This window comes from Temnothorax longispinosus, chromosome 3 (assembly GCF_030848805.1).
Source record: "Temnothorax longispinosus isolate EJ_2023e chromosome 3, Tlon_JGU_v1, whole genome shotgun sequence".
Taxonomy (NCBI): Eukaryota; Metazoa; Arthropoda; class Insecta; order Hymenoptera; family Formicidae; genus Temnothorax; species Temnothorax longispinosus.
The window spans coordinates 221,786-242,586 of record NC_092360.1 but is presented as its reverse complement, the minus strand read 5'-3'; the positions used below and the strand labels follow the sequence as shown (position 1 = coordinate 242,586).

The following is a 20,801-nucleotide window of genomic DNA, read 5'->3' as shown; positions in this document are numbered from 1 at the left end:
CGTGCGTTTGACCGACGACCGACGCGCCACGCATTGCCCGCATCGGCAAGTTTCTCGAGACGCTCGTTCAGTAATATAGATTTCTGCATTGCAAATTCGTCGTTCGTCCCGAATATACATATATAATATATATTATTAATTTCATTATAGCGCTTTGGCGTCACTTCTCTATAAGAAAAATCTTATATTTTGCTCGATCTAACGTGATATTTAATTTGATATGCTAAAACGTACTTGTAATTTATTATAATAAAAAGAAAGATTTGAGTAAACCTTCGAAAATTAACATTTGTCAGTAAGAATAATTTAAAAAATAACTTTAAATTAATTTTTATCCGTGGAGAGGATTTTTGTCTATTTTAACTATATTACGACTATATATCCATGATCTAAAAATTTCTCTTTCAAATTTCCAAATTTATTATAATTAAATTACCTATATATTAAATTTTTCAAATTTATTATACATACGTATATTCGATGTTCAGCACAATATGTACACACAAATCAAATTAGCATATTGCAAAAATAAAACAATTTAAAAGAAACATTGCTCTTAGAGAAAGGAGAGAAAAAGAATGTAAAAATAAAAATTTGAATAGTATATCCGCTGACGAGATATAAGCATAGAGTGTCACTCTCTTTTCTTTTAACAAAGCTCATACGTTCATGAAGAAAATAAAAGTAATTTTTCAGTTTTTATCTATTTTCAAGTTCAAGATTTCACTCGGGATTTTGTTTTTAAAATTCCATTAATTATATTACATACAAGACATATACATATATATTATTATAATACATCTTATTTTTCTGTATATGCGAACAGAAATTATACAAGAGAAAGAAAACCTGTATAAGCATATTTTATATATAATTCAATATAATTATACACGTTTAAAGAAAATTTTTTTACCTAGGATAAATAAAAAAAATAATGTATAAAGATATATGTATAAAAAAAGAGATATAATACGTAAAGATATATAAAGAAAAAATATATATAAAGAAATATAATAATATACATATAAAGAAAAAATAATTTAAAAAGAGAGAGAAAATACCTTAATATTTGATGCTGGTCAATCGTGATGGAAATCACAATTACAGATTCACATTATAAATCGAGCGATCCTGAATTGTAACGCAATCCCAATAAGTACGTAGGCGATATACGCGTGCAGGTTTACGGTCCGCCGTCGTGAAAGCGCATTACATCGCATCGCATCGTATCTCGTTGTTATTTCCGCGCATTAACGAATGCCATTGCCATTCGTTCCTCGCGGTTGGCGGAAGAAACGGATCCGGGCGGGTTGGCGTCTCCCCCGTCGGAGGGGAAGACGCCGCGGTGGTTGGGGCGGGTGGAGGAATGGCGAACCAGTGGCCGTTTTTGTTTAGCGAATCGCCGCGATATCCGGAGCACAATGCACGATATCCAAGCCGCTTGTTCCGGGGATACATTGTTTCCGTTCTTCGGCGTTCTGCCCGCGTATGGAAATGCAGTAATCACTTAAAGCGGATCTGTGCTGACGGCCATCGTCATCGAGCGGGAAAAGACCCGGGCTATTGTACGCGATCTCGTGGTGGAGCTTTCGTGAGTCGCCACACGATTCTTCGTACTTCGTCACTCTGGGAAGAAATTGTTTAATAACTTTCGCTACACCAACAATTGAACTCCATTTGCTGGACTTCGTTAAATCCTTAAATCTAAGAACGATCGAGAGTTTTCAGATTATTGATTATTTATATGCTAATCCTTATTATCCAAGACAATCGTGTTCTGAGATTATTTAATGAAACTTGTGTATGATTTTAACATTTTTAACTCAAAACGGGTCCGTCTTAAATTCCGATTTAATAATTTCAAGCATAATTCGAAGATATTGATTAAAGTTTGATAATCCGAAGTAAAACAATCGAGTTATTTATATCGATGGAAGAGTTGATGGAGTTCAGCGATTTCCAAGACAATGATTTAAATCAATAATTAACGGTTGTAATGTCGATGGAAGTCGATGAAGTTTAGCGACATCCAAGATAGTGTGATTTAAGTCAATAATAATTAACAGTTATTATCATAATAATCTTCTTGATGTGATTCGATTAATCTTAATAATAATATTCCTCATATCTATGTATACTTAATTTGTATAAATTGTCTCTTAAATCTTTATTTTTGGACGATAAAAGTATATACAGTAAGGAAATACATAAAGGGCTAAGAAACAAAAGACGATTTTTAAAGACGGGTTTTCGCAGAAAACCGGGAATAGACGTTTTCGAAATCATAACTACCAAGAGAGGAAAGAGATGCGGATAAGGGTAGCGGAAGGGTTGAGTTTGAGGAGGAAAAGGGGTTGGGGAAAGAGGCAGGGATACGGAAGGAGGCAGAGATCGATCGAGGAGATGATGGAAAGGGAGATCGACATATTAAATAGGTGGGCAACGGCTACAGCGAGTGCCGGCCAGTCCAATGAGTAACAAATTAACCGGAAATCTTCCTGAGAGGTGGACTCAGGGGTAAGATTCAGGATGGTTGCGGTTAAGAAATTCCTCGCGAAGGAAATTTACTATCCGTTTTCCCCTTTCGCGCAATATCCGCGGGAATATTACGCAAATCCGTCGAATTAAATTTAGGTACTCCAACCCTCTGTGGACAAAAGAAGCTTTATATATTTTACATTATTTTAGATTTTTTTTCCACTTGTGTGTTCGATGTAATCGCGAAATATGTTATACCAGGAGATTGGATATAAAGTTTTTCTACACTGTTAAATTCATAGTGTCAAATTATACTTAAATTCAGTCAATTTTAACCATTCCTATATATATTATAAGTCGCCAAAGAATTAACGAAGAGGTAATATACATATATTTAGATATATTTTTATTCCTCTATAATCAGTTATTACACCAAAATCATCAGAGTTATTACATTTAAAAATAATATTACAAAATTTTAATGATTTAAGGATGTTCTATATAGGTACCGTCCCAACCAAAAGTACGCAGGAAATCTTAAAAACTCTGATATTAATTCGAATCTCCAGGGATCCAAAGACAAAAAAATGTATATAAATAGTTACGGAACATCTAATAGAATGTAAAAGACGTAGATTTAGTGACTGTAAATAATTGTTACCACTATTTTTTTCAAAAAAATTTTTCAAAAAAATTTTAAATTGTTTCAAATTTTATTGCTATATTTTTGTTTGTTGATGATCTGCTTGTGTGTAAAATTATATTAGTAACATTTTTTAATGTTTACACTTTTCTCTGTAAAACCCTTTACTTTGTAAAACGGATATTCAAGAATTGATAACTTTTTATCTAAATTGTGAATCGATTTGAAATTTAGCCCCGAACTTTGAAAGAGAATACACAATAGGCGATTTTTGGCGATCGTTTGGTATGGTTTGGTACATATACCAAAGTTGCTATCCGTGGCTGCTATTGGTTCTGGTGCAGTTTGGTACCCTTTGGTTGCTTATACCAGAGTCACGCCAAAAATTGCCTAATATGATATTAAATTTTTGTCACTTCGTTACATTTTAACTAACTCTTTAGAACACCCTTAAAACATTCAAATTTATTTTCTGGAAAGCTTCGTTTTTGGAGTTATTTCATCGTTACAGCAAAGAAGCGATTATCACGCTTTTAAAAAGAAATAAAGCAAAGTAAACTTTTGCGTGCAAAACGCAAAAGACGAAAAGAATATTCCGTTTCCGGCGATAACGGAAAGACGCTTTCCTTACTCGCGAAAGGATTAACGAAAGGATCGACGAAGAGGTTCCCGGTAATGGCCCGAAAATCGGCGCGGAAGAGTTCACCCCTTTACGTCCGCGGCCGGTGGCGAATACGCTGTGACGCGCGCTACCACCCCCTCCCTTCCGCCTTCCCGCATTCCTCTATCAGCTTCCCGCGCTACTTTCCACCCCTCGCGCCGCCGCCGCTACACCTCCTTCCGCGGCGTAATGAATCCAGTTTGTCCGACTCCACCGCCTTCTCCGGCTTCGCCGTTGGATTTTCCCGACCTAGCCATCCTAACCATCCTGACCGTCCGTCCCAACCACTCCATCCATCCATCCATCCATCCATCCGTCCGTCCGTCCGTCCACACCGGTAACTGCGCTACGTGAATCACTGTGCTTTTCGGTACCACCCCCGCGGCGGCGGCCAACCCGCGCAGTCATTTTGCATCTCTCCTCCTATCCCGTTCCCCCTGCCGCTCGTCCCCCTCCGCGACCGCGGAGCTACGGGCCGCGCGCGCCCGATGCCCGTAATTACATCGAGTTCCCTTGACGATGGGGGGAACGCGAGAGGGAAGGGGCCGGTGTGTAGAGGTAGAGGTTCTAATTAATCAGCTAGCCGCAACGCGCGCGAATCGTTCCCGGCACACGCTGCGGCACGCCTATAGGTTGACCGTCGACCAAAGCACCGTGGGCCCCTTTGCCCCCCCGCGCGCGGGGGGTGGCTTTCCTCTCTCAACCCTCTCTCGGTTCGGCCGACGTTGTTAACTCTTAGACGCGTTCGCTCGCGTAGCATAATTTTGGTTACGCTTCGCGCGATTTGTATCGCGACGAAGTATATATAGGATAAAAGCGAACTTGGATAAAGTAAAAACAGGAGATGAGATTAGAGCGATGGTAAAATTAAGGTGCGGCAATTTAGAGGATACAAATAAATATTGGCTTGACGAGGAAGATACGAAGTGTACTTAGATTCTGCAAGTCAGGTAGGGACAATTTAGAAGAATTTAGAGCATTATACATATAAACGAGTGCAACATCACAAAGTATGTGGTTTGAGAACTTAGGTAGGAATAATGGAGAACGATTAGAGAATATATGCGATGACAAATTTAGAATGGAAAAAGGAAAGGTGCTAAATAGATTATGGAAAAGGAGAAAGGAAAGCTATAAAAAAGATAATGGCTGTAAACAATAATGATAATGTAAATAATAATGTACTGCGGCTTGTTTGTAAAGAAGAATGATGTTTGACGTGTGGATGGATGCATGGATGTGTGTGTTAAGTAGAATTGTAAACCAAGTCCTTTCTTGGCGTTTAGCTGAAATAAAGACATATATATATATATATATATATATATATATATATATATATATACATATATATAGGATATATTATTCTTGAATCCGTTCACTCGCAAACGAATGTACGTGTTGTAATAAATGCGACAAGGAAATACGACATAAAAAAAAAATAATAGTCTCGGAAAGAGGTACTGTTCCAAAAAAAGCGCCAAAGGATTAAATACGCTTGAAATCGCATTTTATTTAAAAAGCGATCCTGGAACGAGCATAAAAAATGATTATTTATGTAGGAGTAAATTCTCCTAATTTTCACGATGTATCCGAGTCAATATTTTTAATTATAGTATCTATAATAATTTGCATGTACTTTTCTCTGCATATGACTCTTATATTTTATCTGTCTTGATCTTAAATTCTTGATAGTTTCAGAAATTTAATACATTGCAATATAAAGATGTTATTATTATTATTCTTAATATCTTCTCGCGATAAAAAGGGGATATCATATTTCATCAGGCCGGTCTGAATTTGCAACCGAAACGTTCATGCAACGAAGGGTTAATCGGCTCAGTTCGCCGAGGAACGGTGGAAAATTGACGTTCTTTGTTGCCGCTTTATTCCCCGGCGGCTTTTCAGCGGCGGATCTTCCTCGCCCCTTCAGGGAGCGAAAGAAAAAAAAAGAGAGAGAGAGAGGGGGGGGAGGGGATTTTCGCAACATTGATTTCAGGCAATAATTACTCGTTGGAAACCACCGAGCTTAGAATACACCAGGATTGAAGGTTTCGCCTCGGCCGCAGCTGCAGTAGCGTCGTGCTAATGAATCTATTTTGCCCGTTCTCCATCCATCGGTCCTCCCTCGCTCTCTCTCTCTCCCTCCCACCTTCCTGCTTCCTTCGTCGTCCTTCCTGCAGTTATATATCGAGACCGAAATATCGACGCTCTATGTGTCGCAGCCACAGCGACGTGTAAATAAATATCGTTGCTTTATCGGTAATGCGATATAATCACTGTGCGAAAATATATGATACGAGCAATCGTAAACGCCGTTTGCGAAACACAGACAGAGTCGTAATTCGCAATCGGAGTTCCTATTAGAAAATCGCGGTATCGCAACTGATTGCAACCGTGTTATTTTACAACGCAATACGATAATTCGCAATCAATCTCACTACGATGACGTTAATAAAGAAAAAAGTCTATATATTATTACCTGTTCGCACATACATCCTTATTTATATTTTTAATTACGTTTTTTCGATCTTATATACTTTTAATTATTTTTCCGTTGTTTTTTATTTCTTCGAGATTAATATTTAATATTTATTTATTATTTATATTTAACAAACTTTTTTAATTTAAAGTATTATTAATAAATATATTATAATAATATTATACATTTATTATTCGGTATATAAACTTTTTCGATGCCAATAATAATTTCTAATTGATCGACTGTCAATCAGCAAGCAATCTTGATATATATTTATTGCTTTTTGATTATCAACTAAGTAAAGTATCAACCGACTATCGGTAATCTCAGTGAATTGAGAATGCTGGATAATAAAAGTGTTGCTTTATCCACGGAGTAAGATTGGCGGGTATTGGTATCAATCCCAATTTGAGCGTCCCTGAGTGTTTGTATTCATCTAACTGTCATAACCGTGTCACGTACTTTTTATTCGACATGGATAGTGATTACTACTCCACCGTATATACATGGTAAGTACGTAAACAGTCTACATAACATTGTATTCAATTTTGCCGGTAAAATAAAAAAAATTTTCGTCGAGGTTATATCTACTCCCAGTCTTCAAAATAATGTTTACATCAAGTGCTGTTTACAATTTACAATTATGAATCAGTCTGTGTATCTAACTCGCAACATAAATAATTCTATTTTTTTTTTGTTCGTTTTGATTGCACCAATAAGGCTGTATCCACTGTATCTTCACAGGTTTGAGAAGTGTGGGATTGTATCTGATATCAGGACGCACCTGCGGCAGAACCTGGTGAACGCTTTGAAGCGTAAGGACCTGAGGCTGTGCAAGAGCAGAGAGGCGAAGTCGGCGAAACAGTACGTTTACGATATGTTAATAGCCGAGTATCTGTTTGGTCACAATTACTCCTTCACCCTGTCGATATTCGCTAGCGAAGTTCCGCTTTTAGTAAACTTTTGCAACAGCGCGCCCCAGCGCACCGCCGACGACGGTGACAGGGGCGGTGGTAGCGGGCACAATAAGTTGCAAAGCGATTATATAGCGCACACGCTGGAAACCCTGGGCATTGATCCCAACAGGCCCGAGGGCCAGTACATTATATCGAATTACATGAACAGCGAAGCACCGCTGTTGCTGTCCATTCTGAGCTCGATAGCCTCGCTCGTTGTCAACGCTCAATCGTCAACCAGAAGGTCCATGTTTGACAGAGAGACGCAAGCTGACTTAGCTTTGGAAGCGAATCTTGCAGACGCGACGAAAATGCGGGCAATAAGGAAGAAAATTATGCAACAGAAACAACTATACGATGACGAGTTGAAGACTAAGGAAAGTAAATTGAAGCAGCAAGCCACGGTTATAAAATATCAACTGAGTTCATTAAATGCAAAAGTGGAAGAAGCTCAGGTAATGCCTTCAATCATGTACATATTTGATACAAGATATTCCATGAAATATTATCACATTCTTTGGTAATGGCTCAATTAATAAGCAGTTTTCTGTAATAAACAGAAGATTTTCTCATTGTATACATCATAATTTCCATTTAGGAAAAGATCTAGTCTGATAGGAAACAATTTAAATATATTATTTTATTAAATCGTAAACGGACCCTCGAAAATTAACAAAACGGGAAGAAAAGAGGCTATAAGGGTCAAACGCGGTTCTTCTTGCGTAATGTCTCATTTATTCATCTTCTTGGATATAACTTCAAACGTTTCGGCTCGGATATTATTTTATCTCTAATATTATTTTCTTTTATGTATTTAGAATGTAATGCAATCTTTGACCCTGAAAGAAAAACAACTAAAAGAAAAGAAAGAGAGCAATGCGCAATGTATCTTGCAGAAGGAAATGGAGCTATCTATGAAACAAAATTTCTTAACTCAAGAAGCTAACAGGTACTTGACGAAAACGAGAAAATAGTTCATCTCCGTTTAATTCTTTCTATTTTTCTAATCTTAGTCTGTTCATATTTGTTCATTATTGTTTGAAATAAATTTCTACAGATTGCAGAGAGAACGAGACAGTTACAGAAAGTTTGAGGGTGGTTTGAAGAAACTGCAACGAGAGCTCGTCAAAATGCAGAAGGAAGTGTCGCAAGGTACGGCGAATCAGTGCGCTCAGAACAATCTCCGGGACATTCACGTGCAAACTGACACGGAGAACCGCACGATAATGGACGAATGCAGAACTCTACAAAGGCAGAAGCTGGAGCTGACGAATCTCGTGGAAGAGCAACGATCGAAGATAGAACAGATTACGCAGCGCAGCGCCCAATTGTCACGCCAATTGGAGGAGGTGCGTTTATTTCAACCGATCGAGATGCCGATTTCTGTGGCTCGAATTGTCAGCGCGAACGCGATCGTCAGCGAGAGCAGTTCCACGGAGGATATTCTTCAGGATGCCAAAATGCGGCTAAAGCGCCTGGAGGAAGAGAGCTCCAAGGCCGATCAGTATTTCTGTAATTTCGTCAGCACTTCGTCGTAGCGAATAAGACATTCCAAAATATTGTTTATTAATTATTTATTATCATTACTGCACGCACAATTATCAACCGTGCACATTACACATCACGCATATCACTTGTGAGGGTTTTGATTTTCTTCATCTTCGGAAGAAAAAAAAGACTAAATCGAAACATGTATCAAAAAGTATCGGACATTTAGATAATTTATTTTATAAAATTGGATGTGTTAAAACATATAATATACAAATTACCGACTATCTTTTTGCTTTATTTTGAATTCTACGTTCATTACATGCAACATCAAACATTAGCATAGAAAATGTTAAGTCGAGCTCCTTTCTGTTGTTGTACATCATCTCCGTTTCGGGTCTGAACTCCTCCTAGTACACTTGAATTAAGGATCATACCGAGCACTTGTTTTTTCGTGCATAGGATAAATCATACAGTTATTGAGCAGTTAAGGATTCTTTCTCAAAAAAAAAGAAAACAATGGAAATTATAGTTACAAAAAAAGATAGAATATATTTTGTCTTAAAAAGTTTGAAACGTATGTATTACAAATTTCATAAACAGAGTAAATAAACACTCGAACAATTACATTTAACTAATGTAATTAAGTGTTAAATTATTTCACTTCTACTTAACAAAAATGCAGTTAATAAAACAATGTTTACTTTTACTTATAAACGGTTAATAAATGTTAGTAAGATTTCTTAATTAAAATGAGAAAATGTTATATAAAAAATTAACTCGCAATAATTGTACGATTCATTCTATGTACATAGTACATAATCTACTTTAACACTTAATTAGCTACAAAGCTTAACATACTACTGTATCACAAGTATGTATCACAAATGTTATATGACATTATTGTAATAAAATCAACTAGCTGTAAAAAAAGCAAGAATAATATTTGTGTTCAGCTGTTGAATATATTAAATGCATAGAAAAGGATATTGTTTATCACGGCTTTCGCGGCCTTCACGTTCATGAGGACGATCCTTTGCGTACGGAGATTTTTCCTGAAAATACATTCTTGAATAAGTCTTCCGAATGCCATGATTTCTTGTGACTGATATTGGGGGAGGGGGGTAATTGACATCTATACTTTCTTGTTTTTGCTATAGCCGCCCATTTCGTCCTTTTAATGTACTCGAAGTAGACATCTTTATCAACTATGAAGTAATAGAAAATTGTTTTAAAAAAAGTGATAACTTGATTTTTTTTCATGAAACAAGTCAGCTAGTTAATAAGAACTACAAAAATAATTGCAGCAGTTTCTATGTTACAAAACTTACGATATACGATGTGTAATAAATCTCATCAAAGTACGCGTAAAAAAAAAAGAAAATATACATGTTCATAGAACATGGAGCTACAAATGTATTGTATACATTTTTCTATATATTCTATATATTATAACTTTTGCAAGTGCATTAGTATCTTTTTGACCAACATTTTCATATCGTTATTGATTTGATTATTCTGTATATTTCTTATAGCTAAGGGTTTCTTCTACTCTATGTACTTTATGCATCCCAAAATGTAAGTAAATGTGTGAATGTTAAAGCATAATATAATAATAAAATGATAAAAAAATTAATGTATCCTAAAGTAAGAAAATTAAAGATCAAGATTAAATTTAATTGGATTATTCTAGATATTATTCTGGTCTAGTATATATTATAACAAGATTCCAACAATTATAAAAAAGTAAGCAGAGAAAAAAAATAGAAATAATTATTCATAAAATATAAATGAAAATTAGCAGAACTAAAATCAAAGTTTATAACTAAATTCAAGAGAAAATAAATAGTAGGCTACGTTTTGAATAGAAGCTTAACTGTTTAATAACATTACAAAAATGCTAATTAATATTACTGACCTTACTGTAATGATGCTTTTCTCTATGTTCAGGAATGTCACCGTTCTGATGCGTGCCTTTGGCTATAACATATGTAATGCGATATATATTTTAATATATAATAAATATTTATTGATGAGTCTATATTTTTTGTAATAATAGCGGAAATATAATTACACAAACCTCTTTCGTCATCTTTTCTTCGTTTTTGTTCAGTGGTTGCTATGGATTCCTCTGCACGATCCTGTGTTAATTGGTTATTTAATAAATAGTATATGCATTCTGAATCGTGTGGTATGTGTAATGATTGTATGCAATAATTAAATGATAAACACATAATTACCCTTTTCCGTCCCTGTTTCTTTTCCCTACGCAGTTCTTTCTGTTCGTCACGTGCTTTCCCTTTACTAGAACGTTCTTTCTTATCAAGAACAGCCTCTGCGCGTCTTCCTTCCTGCTGAATACACAAAAATATTTATGCCAAGAAAAAACGTGGAAATATATAACAATTAAAACATAGATATAATGTAGAATGTATCGTCACCTTCGGGACGCTCTCTACTTTTCTTCTTTTTACATCTGAAACTGAGTAAAAATTTTATAATATTAAAATATACAGAGAGCAATACATTTTTTTTATATTTATAATTACACGATTTTAATGTTTGATCGTTAAGTCATAGTACAAACCTCTCTCGGGACCTTCTTGTACAGGACCCGAACTAGCACTACTATTTGACACGCTGGAAAGATCTCGGTCTAAATTGTCGACACCACCACTATAATAGTGTTCTTCCTGAAAATATAAAATTTGCATTTTTATATATCATTGATTATACCAAAATTGAAAGAAAATCTTGAATATCAATTTCGAGATGATAAGTTATCATATAATAATAATATATACAAATTACGATATTTCGTTTACAAAAGCATGGAACAAAGCTTTTTAACATTAACTTTATAAGAAAACATTTACGACTATACGCTTACTGAAATTCTTTTATTCAAATTGCATTTTCTATTAAATTCCATCTCAACTTTCTCTTTTCCTTTCGGAACATTCCGTGTAAAAATATTTTAACATAATAATTACCTTATAATATTTGCGATCCTTCTTATCTAATCCCTCATCGTCTTTCACTTCTTCTTTTTTCACATATTTCTCTTTTGCTTCCGAAACATCCTTACTGTCTTCTTTCTTTCTGAACTTCTCGGAGTTTTCGCTATTCAAAGAATTGATATCGCTGTAAGATTTCCATACTTAACATATCATTTGTCAAATTAGTCTCAGTCCATAGATGTTTTAAGACCCAAACTCTAAAAAACTGATCAATCACAGTCAAATTTTTTAGAAGAATAATCGACTGTGATTAGTGAGTTTCTTAGGGCTTAGGGCTTAAAATACCTATTGTGATTTGTGACTGAGACTTAAGGAAAACGTCATCAGGACTTAAACAGTCAGGACTGAATCTTGGTCGCCTAATAATATAATTCGAGTGAATTTTACGTACAATTTTTTACCTTAGCACACCACGCGCCGTTACTTACAGACTTAAAACGCAGTCGCAATCAAAGCTGGATTAGTACAATTATATAATTAAATTGATAATCAATTTAATCACACTATAGCACACATCTTGTAGAAAATTAAAAATAAACGATATAAAAAATACGGAATACATCGGATATGTTACGAAAAATAACACTTCAGCCAGGATTCGAACCTAGATCTCTCTCATTCCGTGACGGGTCTCAATTTGACCACTGAGGCATACCGATTAATTCAATCAGCAGAATTGTTTAAGACAAAATTTTTAACTATATAATTCGTTATCCCTAATCTTTTTCTCATATGTGTTAAATAAAAAATAAATAAATAAAAAATAATTAAAAATAAAGTGGAAAAAGAGAGTATATAAATTCACACAGAAATATTATTAAGCTATAAAAGATCTCATATTCCTAAGACGGCATATATTTTATTTATTAATTTTTTATTTAACACATATGAGAAAAAGATTAGAGATAACGAATTATATAATTAAAATTTTTGTTTTAAACAAGTCTGCTGATTGAATTATGCCTCAGTGGTCGAATTGAGACGCCAGTTACGGAATGAGAGAGATCCAGGTTCAAATCTTGGAGTGTTATATTTTTCGTAATATATCCGATATATTCCGTATTTCTCATATCGTTTATTTCTAATTTCCTAAAAGATGTATTATAATTGTGCTGTTGATTGTGCTGTTCTAGCTTTGGTTGAGACTGCGTTTTAAGTCCGTAAGTAACGGCACGTGGTTTGCTAAGGCAAAGAATTTTACGTAAAATTTACCCCTTTAATATTATTATTATTATTAAGCAATCAAGATCCGGTCTTGACCGTTTAATAGCGTTTTCGTTAGTTTGATTGCATATCATGTTGATCTTATTTATTTAGATTATTTGTCCCTTCCCCTCCCCCCCATAGCTCCGACAAAAATTTTGAAATTTTATTATGTTTCCATTTATTATATCCGCATATCTTTTATTAAATTTTCGCGTATATAATTTTCTACATAAAATATCAAAGAATAAAAAAAATACAAGTTCCAATGCAACTGTGTATATATTTCTAAATATTTATATATTACTTACTGATGCATTTGATTGGATGAACTTCGTTTTTCTCGTTGTTCCTTGTTTTCCTTTTCTGGCCGAGCGTCTCCGTTATTATTTTCTTTCACTGCTACTCCATTGCTAACTTTATCGCTCGTTTCATTATTCGTTGTGTCTTGTGTCTTAGCCTGTACAAATAAGTATAATAAAATGAATAACTTTCTCAAACACATTTGAGATATAATTTCTTTCTCTTTATGAATTTATATCGATTATATAAAAAAAATCTTTTTTTACCTTGTCGCCCACATGGTGAAAGTCTGATTCGCGTATCATATTGGGAGTTTTAGCTTTCAGTTGCCCACTATACGATGTGGCTAGAACGTGCAAATCCTGACGCTGGCCACGCTCTTCCTCCCTCACCTTCTCCACCTTTCGTTCGAGGATCTGAGAGAGTTTCGCCAAGACCGGGAAATGTGGCAATATCTTGATCAATATTATCAAAGAATTCCTTATTTGCACATAATCCTTAGAATCTAGACACACTACGATAGCCTGTCAAAGAAAATATTAATTCGATCATAAGTGCTTTTTCTCAGCACTAAAATAACATTTTCATATTCAAATATATATATAGCACATATGTTCATAAGATTGCGTAAATACCTTTGTGATCTTATAGTGCCACTTGTGGCACACGTGTCTGTAATTTTCAAATCCGACCATATCGTTCGCTTCAGAAAATTGATTGCTCACACGGAACTTGGTTACGAAGCCAGGGTAATTACTGCATTCCTATATTCATAAGATATTTACTAATACATATTCAAAGTGTTAAATAAGAATCCAAAAGATAATCAGAACCAATATTTAAAAGTGTAAAGCATCTTTTCGTTCTTCTCTGAAAACTTCGAGAAATGTGTTATTCGGTGTTATTACAGATTACTTACCTTATCAAATATGGCTTTCTCGGAATGCCATCTCATAACAGTTTCCAGCATAGCGCATAAAAATCTGCCATATCGATTTGCTTCGTTCTCTGTGCACGAAGTGACTGAATATGTAATATCACAGAAAAGCTGAAAGAGAAACAAATAATTTTGTCATAAAAATAGTTGTAGCAATCTATAACAAACTATAAATTTAGTTTGTACTTGTAATAGTCTTGTGCAAACAAAAGTTGCTTTATAATAAACAAGTATAATTTATCGTTCTAGTGCTGTAACAACACATAAATGTATATTAGACAGAACTGTCTTACACGATCGTAGCAAAGCAGAGTTGAAAAATTTGCAGTCTTGAGGGAGTGGATGGTATGTACAAATTTCGCACAGTACATGGCGTCCACAGTTGTGAATGTACACCGTGGGAATAGGCATAACTGTAGAAATTGCGTTATCGTCTCGTTTTTCGCAGATTTAGCGCTTCGTGACAAAAACCATGTATCCTTTTCTTGTCTACAAGTCAGTTGCAAACATACGAATGTTACTATCGAAATATTGAATTGCTACATAATACAATCACGATAATTACATTAATTAAAAGAGATTACAAGATATTTTACCTCAGGTACGCAAAAACTTTTTCAACGTGTTCCTCTTGCTTCTTTTTTTCATCCTGCAGCTTCTCGATAAGAGTAGTATATCTTTCTTGTTCCTTCTTTCCTTTACTTACATTCTAAAAATCAGCATTACTCCCGGTTTAAATCAAGAATGTACGTTTAAAATAAACTATTGTCAGTCATAGTACTGTAATCAGTAATAATGTGTAATATTCCGATATTCGCATACCATGTCTTTGGAATCGGCGGTTTGCGCTGCAAGTTGCTTCAACTTGCTGATTTCCCTTTGATAACTTTCCCCTGGCACGTACAAATCGTACATCGATAGAGACCAAAACGTGACTAAGAACTGCGGCGATATGTCCTCCCAAACTTTTAGAGGGTGTAATGGCCTAACAGACTGAGCGACAGGTGCCATAACAGCTTGCGCGGCTTCCGCGTACTTTAATTGTTTCATAGCCGTGGACATTTTCTTGTAATTTGGATCAGCTTTGCGGAGGGCGTCATATTTTATCTTTGAAAGAAAATCAATGTAAGACGATCCATAGAATAAGATATAATAATCCACGACAAATCGTCTGATTAAAAAATTATAAGCAGATATCTTTTCAATAAATTGGATAGATGATTTGTTTAAACGATATTATTATGTCAAGAAGATTCGAACATGCATATATAAGTAGCTCGCTTACATTTATGGCATGCGCAAACATTGGCCGTGCCAGAAAAAATGCAACATCTGCGTGTATGTGATTGTCCTGAAGCATAGAATGGATCGAGGGTAATCGCTCCACATACTCATCTACTGTCATAGTCGAACCCAGGAAAGTCCCAAATTGCACCAGCGTGTCCTGGCATTGATCGTACAACTTGCCTATTGTAAAAAAAAAATTGAAAATAATATCTGTAAAGGAAAACTTTTGACTCTGCATAAAATTCTATTTACCAACGAGTTTTAAATGAGATTTATCGGTCTCCCTGTAAACGACGCAATGTTTCTGCTGCGCCATTAATAAGCACAGAGCAACCGCGAGATCCTGCTCGGCAAGAGCTTCCTTCAAACGCTGCGAGGACTTCTTCGTGTTGCGAACTTGACTAAAGTAACCGGCCTTGAGAGGATCAGTTTTTATATTAATTTGTCTGCGTCAGAGTTACATTATATAACATTGCATATTCATGCAACTGCCATACTTTACCTCGTTTTTTAATAGATCTCCGCCTGCCATAGCGTCCAGTTGATCAGACGTCATTTCTTCGGCTGCCTCGATACCAGCCATTTTTTGTACTATTTCTTTTAATATTAATAGATCTAGGCTGAAAGCAGAGCGGTATATTGAAGCAGCAGCAGCAAATTGATTTAATAGTTAGATTTACTGCAATATCTCGTTTATCTACGTATCTCGTTTATCTCGTTTATCTGAGAACGTACCTCTTTTGAGCTTTAAGTTGATTCGCTACATACTGTAGCAACCCTGTTAATTCGATGTTATACTTCTTAAATATCGCTCCGCAAAAAGAAGCCAGAGATTGTAGCCACAAAGATATACTGGTGCCATCGTGTTTAAATCTATCCCTGTCAGCACCCGCTAATGCCTCTACAAGACAATATCCTAACACATCGTACGAGATATTTGTCAAGTATTTTAAGGAGTCCACCACAGGTCCTGCATCCAATACGATGAACATGTTACAATTTTCCTTTGCGAAGATGATTATAACGGCAGAAGGCACACATTCGATACCTACCTATCAGGTTGTCATACAACTGGATCTGTATGAGAACATAATCGAATAATACACCCGGTGAGGAGTGCGTAAGCTTGCCTATTGACCGGCCGACTGGCTTGATCGTTTCCTTGCTTACGCGCTTCATAATCGACTTGATCTTCTTTTGAGCATCCGCACGTTTCCGCAGCAATGCGGCGTGCTGTAATGGTGTATCGTTCTTCCAGCGCGCGTATAGGCAATAACGATTCTGGTAAGGGTAGTACTTGAGAATGTTCCATAGTTCTTCGGCGACGCAACAGTTACAGTCCATGAAGGAGAGGGATGGTAGCAGCGCGACGTCGAGTATCGTCAGTACATCGTAGTAAAGACTGCAGTTCTTGTTCAATGGTTGCTTGCTCGCGTCAAGTGGACAGTGCTTGATAGCGGCGTGACATAGTCTCATCACCTTGTACATTAGAATAGGATCCTGGTGCAGATTCGGTCCAAGTACGATCAGCATTGGCACCAAGTAGTCATGAATGTCCTCCAGATCGCGTAATGACGGCGGCGCAAGGGAACTCTTCAATGGGGGCACTTTACGACCCGGCAATTTTGGGGAAACAATACAGTGTCTGGAATGAAATAATTTTGAAAACTTGCAAAATAATTTAACTAGATTGGAGTACAATTGTTATCAATAATTTACGACATGTAGTGTTTGTTCAATAATATAAATACAATTCCACAAGTTACCTTCTTAAATTAAACAGATACATTTAATTAAATTAAATAGATATATTAATAACTTACTTTCTGTATACAGATTCGACAAGAGCTTGCATCATTTTGCACAATGCTAGAGCTATGGGGCGTTGATCCGTAAAACAATAATCTGGCAAGCGATTGAATAAACTTTGTGCCACTTCCCAAGCTCCAATTTCCAGAAGCGCTTCACATAATCCAAATTTTTGATTGCTTGCATACTTATCCTTTAAAACAAGAGATTAGAATATGACCTATCAATCACATATAATTACTAAAACAGGTCAATATCTTTATGTACAACTTTAAAACAATTTTTTTTTTAAGAATTTGCACTTAATTTCAAAAATTTAATTATAAAATTAATTTGAGTTATTGTAAGTTTTGAATAGAGATCCAATCTTTTTCAGTATTTATTTTTTATTAAATAACAATCAGCTAAACTCAGATTTGTAACATAAATAATTCATAAAATTTCTTTTCGTTTATTACTTGTGCATTTTCCTTCTCTTCTACAACATCCTCTTTGTCTTTCGTTGAGATCACGCTCAACTTCCGCACATATTCCTTGGCCTGTTTCATTACTTGCTCATGATCTGATATAATAGTTTTATCGTCTGGCACTAGCCAAGGTAATATGTCATCTAGTTTAATCACACCATGTTGCAGCATAAGCGCGGTGACCTTCTGCAGCGAGAACGGCGTAGCGTTGATGGTGGAGCAGTACTTGAATCCTAAGACCTCACAAAGTACCTGCTGATCGCTCATGTACGAGCGTATTAAGGGAATAAAAAGAGCATCGTCTTGCGGTCGATTTTCAAATGTCTCTAATAAGATGTCGAGTACTCTATTAGGATCAAGATTAAAATAACCTGTAAAGGACAATACCACCTTGTACTTCCGTCACTTTCCATCTACTTAGGATATTCATGAGTTTATTTCTGTTTTTATATGTAGCGATTCACGCAACGTACAGATCCTCTGAAAAGAGCGATATTTTTGTACTCGCGGTAAAAACTTTGATAATCATACCGATAAGAGATTTAACAATTTCCAATGTCGATGCCACCTCACTGTCTGGACGCTCTTGATTTAATTCTACAATGAGCTTGGAGTAACCCTCGCTCTCTTCACGAAATAAATTAAATTTCCTTTGTTTATAACTGCAAAGAAGGCGAGCGGGCTATAAGAAACTCGTTTACAGCAATAAATATGGTTTACGTAAATTGATAGGGAAATACTCACTACAGCTTTGTTTTTACTTTTATAAACTTGGTTTGAAAATTTTTGTTTTTCAATGTCCCTACATCTTGCAAAGTTTCAATCTCTAAACGTTCTTTCAATATTCTATCGGTCAAAAACTGTGGGAAATAAATAAGAAGTTAAGGTAATATATTGATGAAACTCAGTCTTAATCAAATAAATTAAAAGAAAATAGTAATTCTAACTACTTTAAAAGTATGTCCTTGAATATCTTTCTTAATATTCCTCTCTCTCAATAATTTCGTAATTTTTTTAAAGTGAGATATAATATAGGTTTATATGTAAAAGTGAATGTATACCTTCTCACACTCTTTCACGATATAATAAAAGTTGTTCCTTTCCTCATTATGCGCTTCTGCATCGATTAAAGTAAATATGTCTACTATTGCAGATGGTACGGAACCATCAAAACTCTACAAACAAATTACACATATTAGTATATTATTACAATATCATTTAATTTCGGCGCGGTTACGTGTAAAGCTTAAGATAATAAAAAGAATCTTACCGAAAGTTCACCTAATGTCTGAACTACACTGTCCTTTTTCACGTTTCCATGGATTCCATTTGATATTAATTCGTATATTCCGCGTCTCCATTCTATAAAAAAAAACCATAAAGATCTTTCATCATAACGTACAATATCGAAGGCAGTTATACAATGAGAAGATATAATGTAAATATGAAACAATGCCCATATATGTGGGGAAAAAAATACAAGATATAAAAGTGCAATATAAAAGCTTGAAATAAACGTGTAAGTCTTATCAATTTCTATCTCCTTTGCAAATTCCGTGTGAAAAATAGAAAAAAAACCTCTTTGTAACATTGACTACGTTTACACGTCACTATTACTTGGGTTTAATAACATTGGTAGCCACTGCTGACATACAATGTTCTATAAACGTTCGTTAAATCAAGTTTCATAATACCAGTTATTACTCCATACCTGTTGACAAAGAGATCTAGACTTATAAAGACTTACAAGGTTGTAAAAGAACATGTAAATGCTAAGCAAATGTTATGAAAAGTATATCTGCTAAGAAGTATTTCTTTCACGAGACCTTTTTCTTTGGAGATGAAATAACATCTCTTCGTGTAAACAAGCATTTTGGGAAGTTATCTACAGATGTTACTAAACCCGATTAATGATGACGTCTAACGTAGTCGTTACTCCATGTGTCAAAGTTATCATACGTACTACATATATAAAATGATCTATACAACAAAATGTAATGCAACACGTAAAGTGAATTAAACAGAAGAAAATGAACAAGGTCAAAAGAAATTTCAAAAGAATCAGATCCGTTCCGACTATTCATGAGTGTGTATAACTCATGAATAAATAAATAAGGAACTGATAATCATGCTGTTATCGCGAGATGGAAAGAATGTATGAGAATGCGTTGTGCTGAAGCGAGCATTGTGTGGTAAGTATATGCATGCGCTTAGGAACTGAAGGGTATGAGGATGGCTGCGCTCGCTTCGCGTTGAAACGACAATGATATATCGGAACGGGCATGCTGGCTCGGAGCGGAGCGGAGCACAGCCGGAGCACGTTATTACCTGGTCTGTTGCCTTCCTTAAATTTGTGCTTGATTAGCTTGAGGCTGCAAACAGTCGTGAATTGACAAATTAAGTCTTCGGTAGAGCGAGTTAACGGGGGTAGATAAGTGTTTTCGCGACCAGCAATGCACCGTGTCGATCGCGTCGACCAGGCGACGCGCTAACAACACCACTTACAAATCATTTTTCCCATGCTTATCCCATGACTTCCACAATTCTGTATGCCATACTTTGCTGGCCATATTTAGCGCTCTGGTCCGGATTTTTTTAATAAAATGGAGCTACGAGCGTGCGAAACCCGGAGGGATTAAAAATCAACTCGACATCGCAGGTTAACGGGGGGAGAGAGAGAGAGTGCGTAGCGTATTTTTTCCCTTTGATTCGCCACTGTGCGAAGCTAGCACCGAGCGCGTCCCCGAAGCCACGAAGTACGGCGCGAGGCCGCGAGGCGCCCGGGGAGGACGGAGGACGTACCGCGTCATGGAGACGCGCGGCAACGGCCAATCGGAAGCGGCCGGCGGCCCCGCGATCGCTCGGTGGCGATGTCGTCGCTAGCGGCCGCCAATCGAAAGGCGTCTGTCTTTGCGGAAATGCCTGCGACTGCTGCGACGTCCGACGACTCCGACGAGACACCTCATTTGATACGTCATGCTCAAGTGACGTCACGCAGTCCAATGGCAATGTCGGGAAGGAACGCGTGACTCGCGCGGCGACCAATTAATCGCTTATTTGTATTATGCTA

General features: G+C 36.1%; 2 protein-coding genes across 9 annotated transcripts; one reads left to right on the top strand and one right to left on the bottom strand.

The window, feature by feature from the left end:
* Positions 1–6,619: 6,619 nt before the first annotated feature.
* LOC139809548 (uncharacterized) lies at positions 6,620–10,746 on the top strand. The gene is made up of 4 exons (XM_071772498.1): positions 6,620–6,770; positions 7,006–7,672; positions 8,036–8,166; positions 8,275–10,746. Exons 1-4 carry the CDS (start codon positions 6,736–6,738, stop codon positions 8,753–8,755), a joined length of 1,314 nt encoding a protein of 437 aa, XP_071628599.1. The 5' UTR covers positions 6,620–6,735; the 3' UTR covers positions 8,756–10,746.
* On the bottom strand, positions 8,983–20,472 carry Tho2 (THO complex subunit 2-like protein). 8 transcript variants are annotated; one of them, XM_071772487.1, is made up of 28 exons: positions 20,237–20,472; positions 20,060–20,103; positions 19,002–19,093; positions 18,793–18,906; positions 18,476–18,591; positions 18,263–18,393; positions 17,723–18,102; positions 17,279–17,457; positions 16,508–17,100; positions 16,191–16,425; positions 15,958–16,075; positions 15,708–15,870; positions 15,454–15,635; positions 14,991–15,275; positions 14,765–14,877; positions 14,462–14,657; positions 14,151–14,279; positions 13,867–13,995; positions 13,498–13,755; positions 13,240–13,388; positions 11,699–11,849; positions 11,293–11,398; positions 11,147–11,187; positions 10,946–11,059; positions 10,786–10,846; positions 10,624–10,685; positions 9,696–9,760; positions 8,983–9,159 (listed from the first exon to the last, which is right to left on the bottom strand). In XM_071772487.1, exons 1-28 carry the CDS (start codon positions 20,299–20,301, stop codon positions 9,036–9,038), a joined length of 4,395 nt encoding a protein of 1,464 aa, XP_071628588.1. In that variant the 5' UTR covers positions 20,302–20,472; the 3' UTR covers positions 8,983–9,035. The 8 variants fall into 8 exon arrangements, with proteins under 8 accessions (XP_071628588.1, XP_071628589.1, XP_071628591.1 ...); XM_071772488.1 differs by having other exon boundaries at positions 10,946–11,056; XM_071772490.1 differs by having other exon boundaries at positions 8,983–9,118; positions 20,237–20,470.
* Between the last annotated feature and the right edge of the window lie 329 nt (positions 20,473–20,801).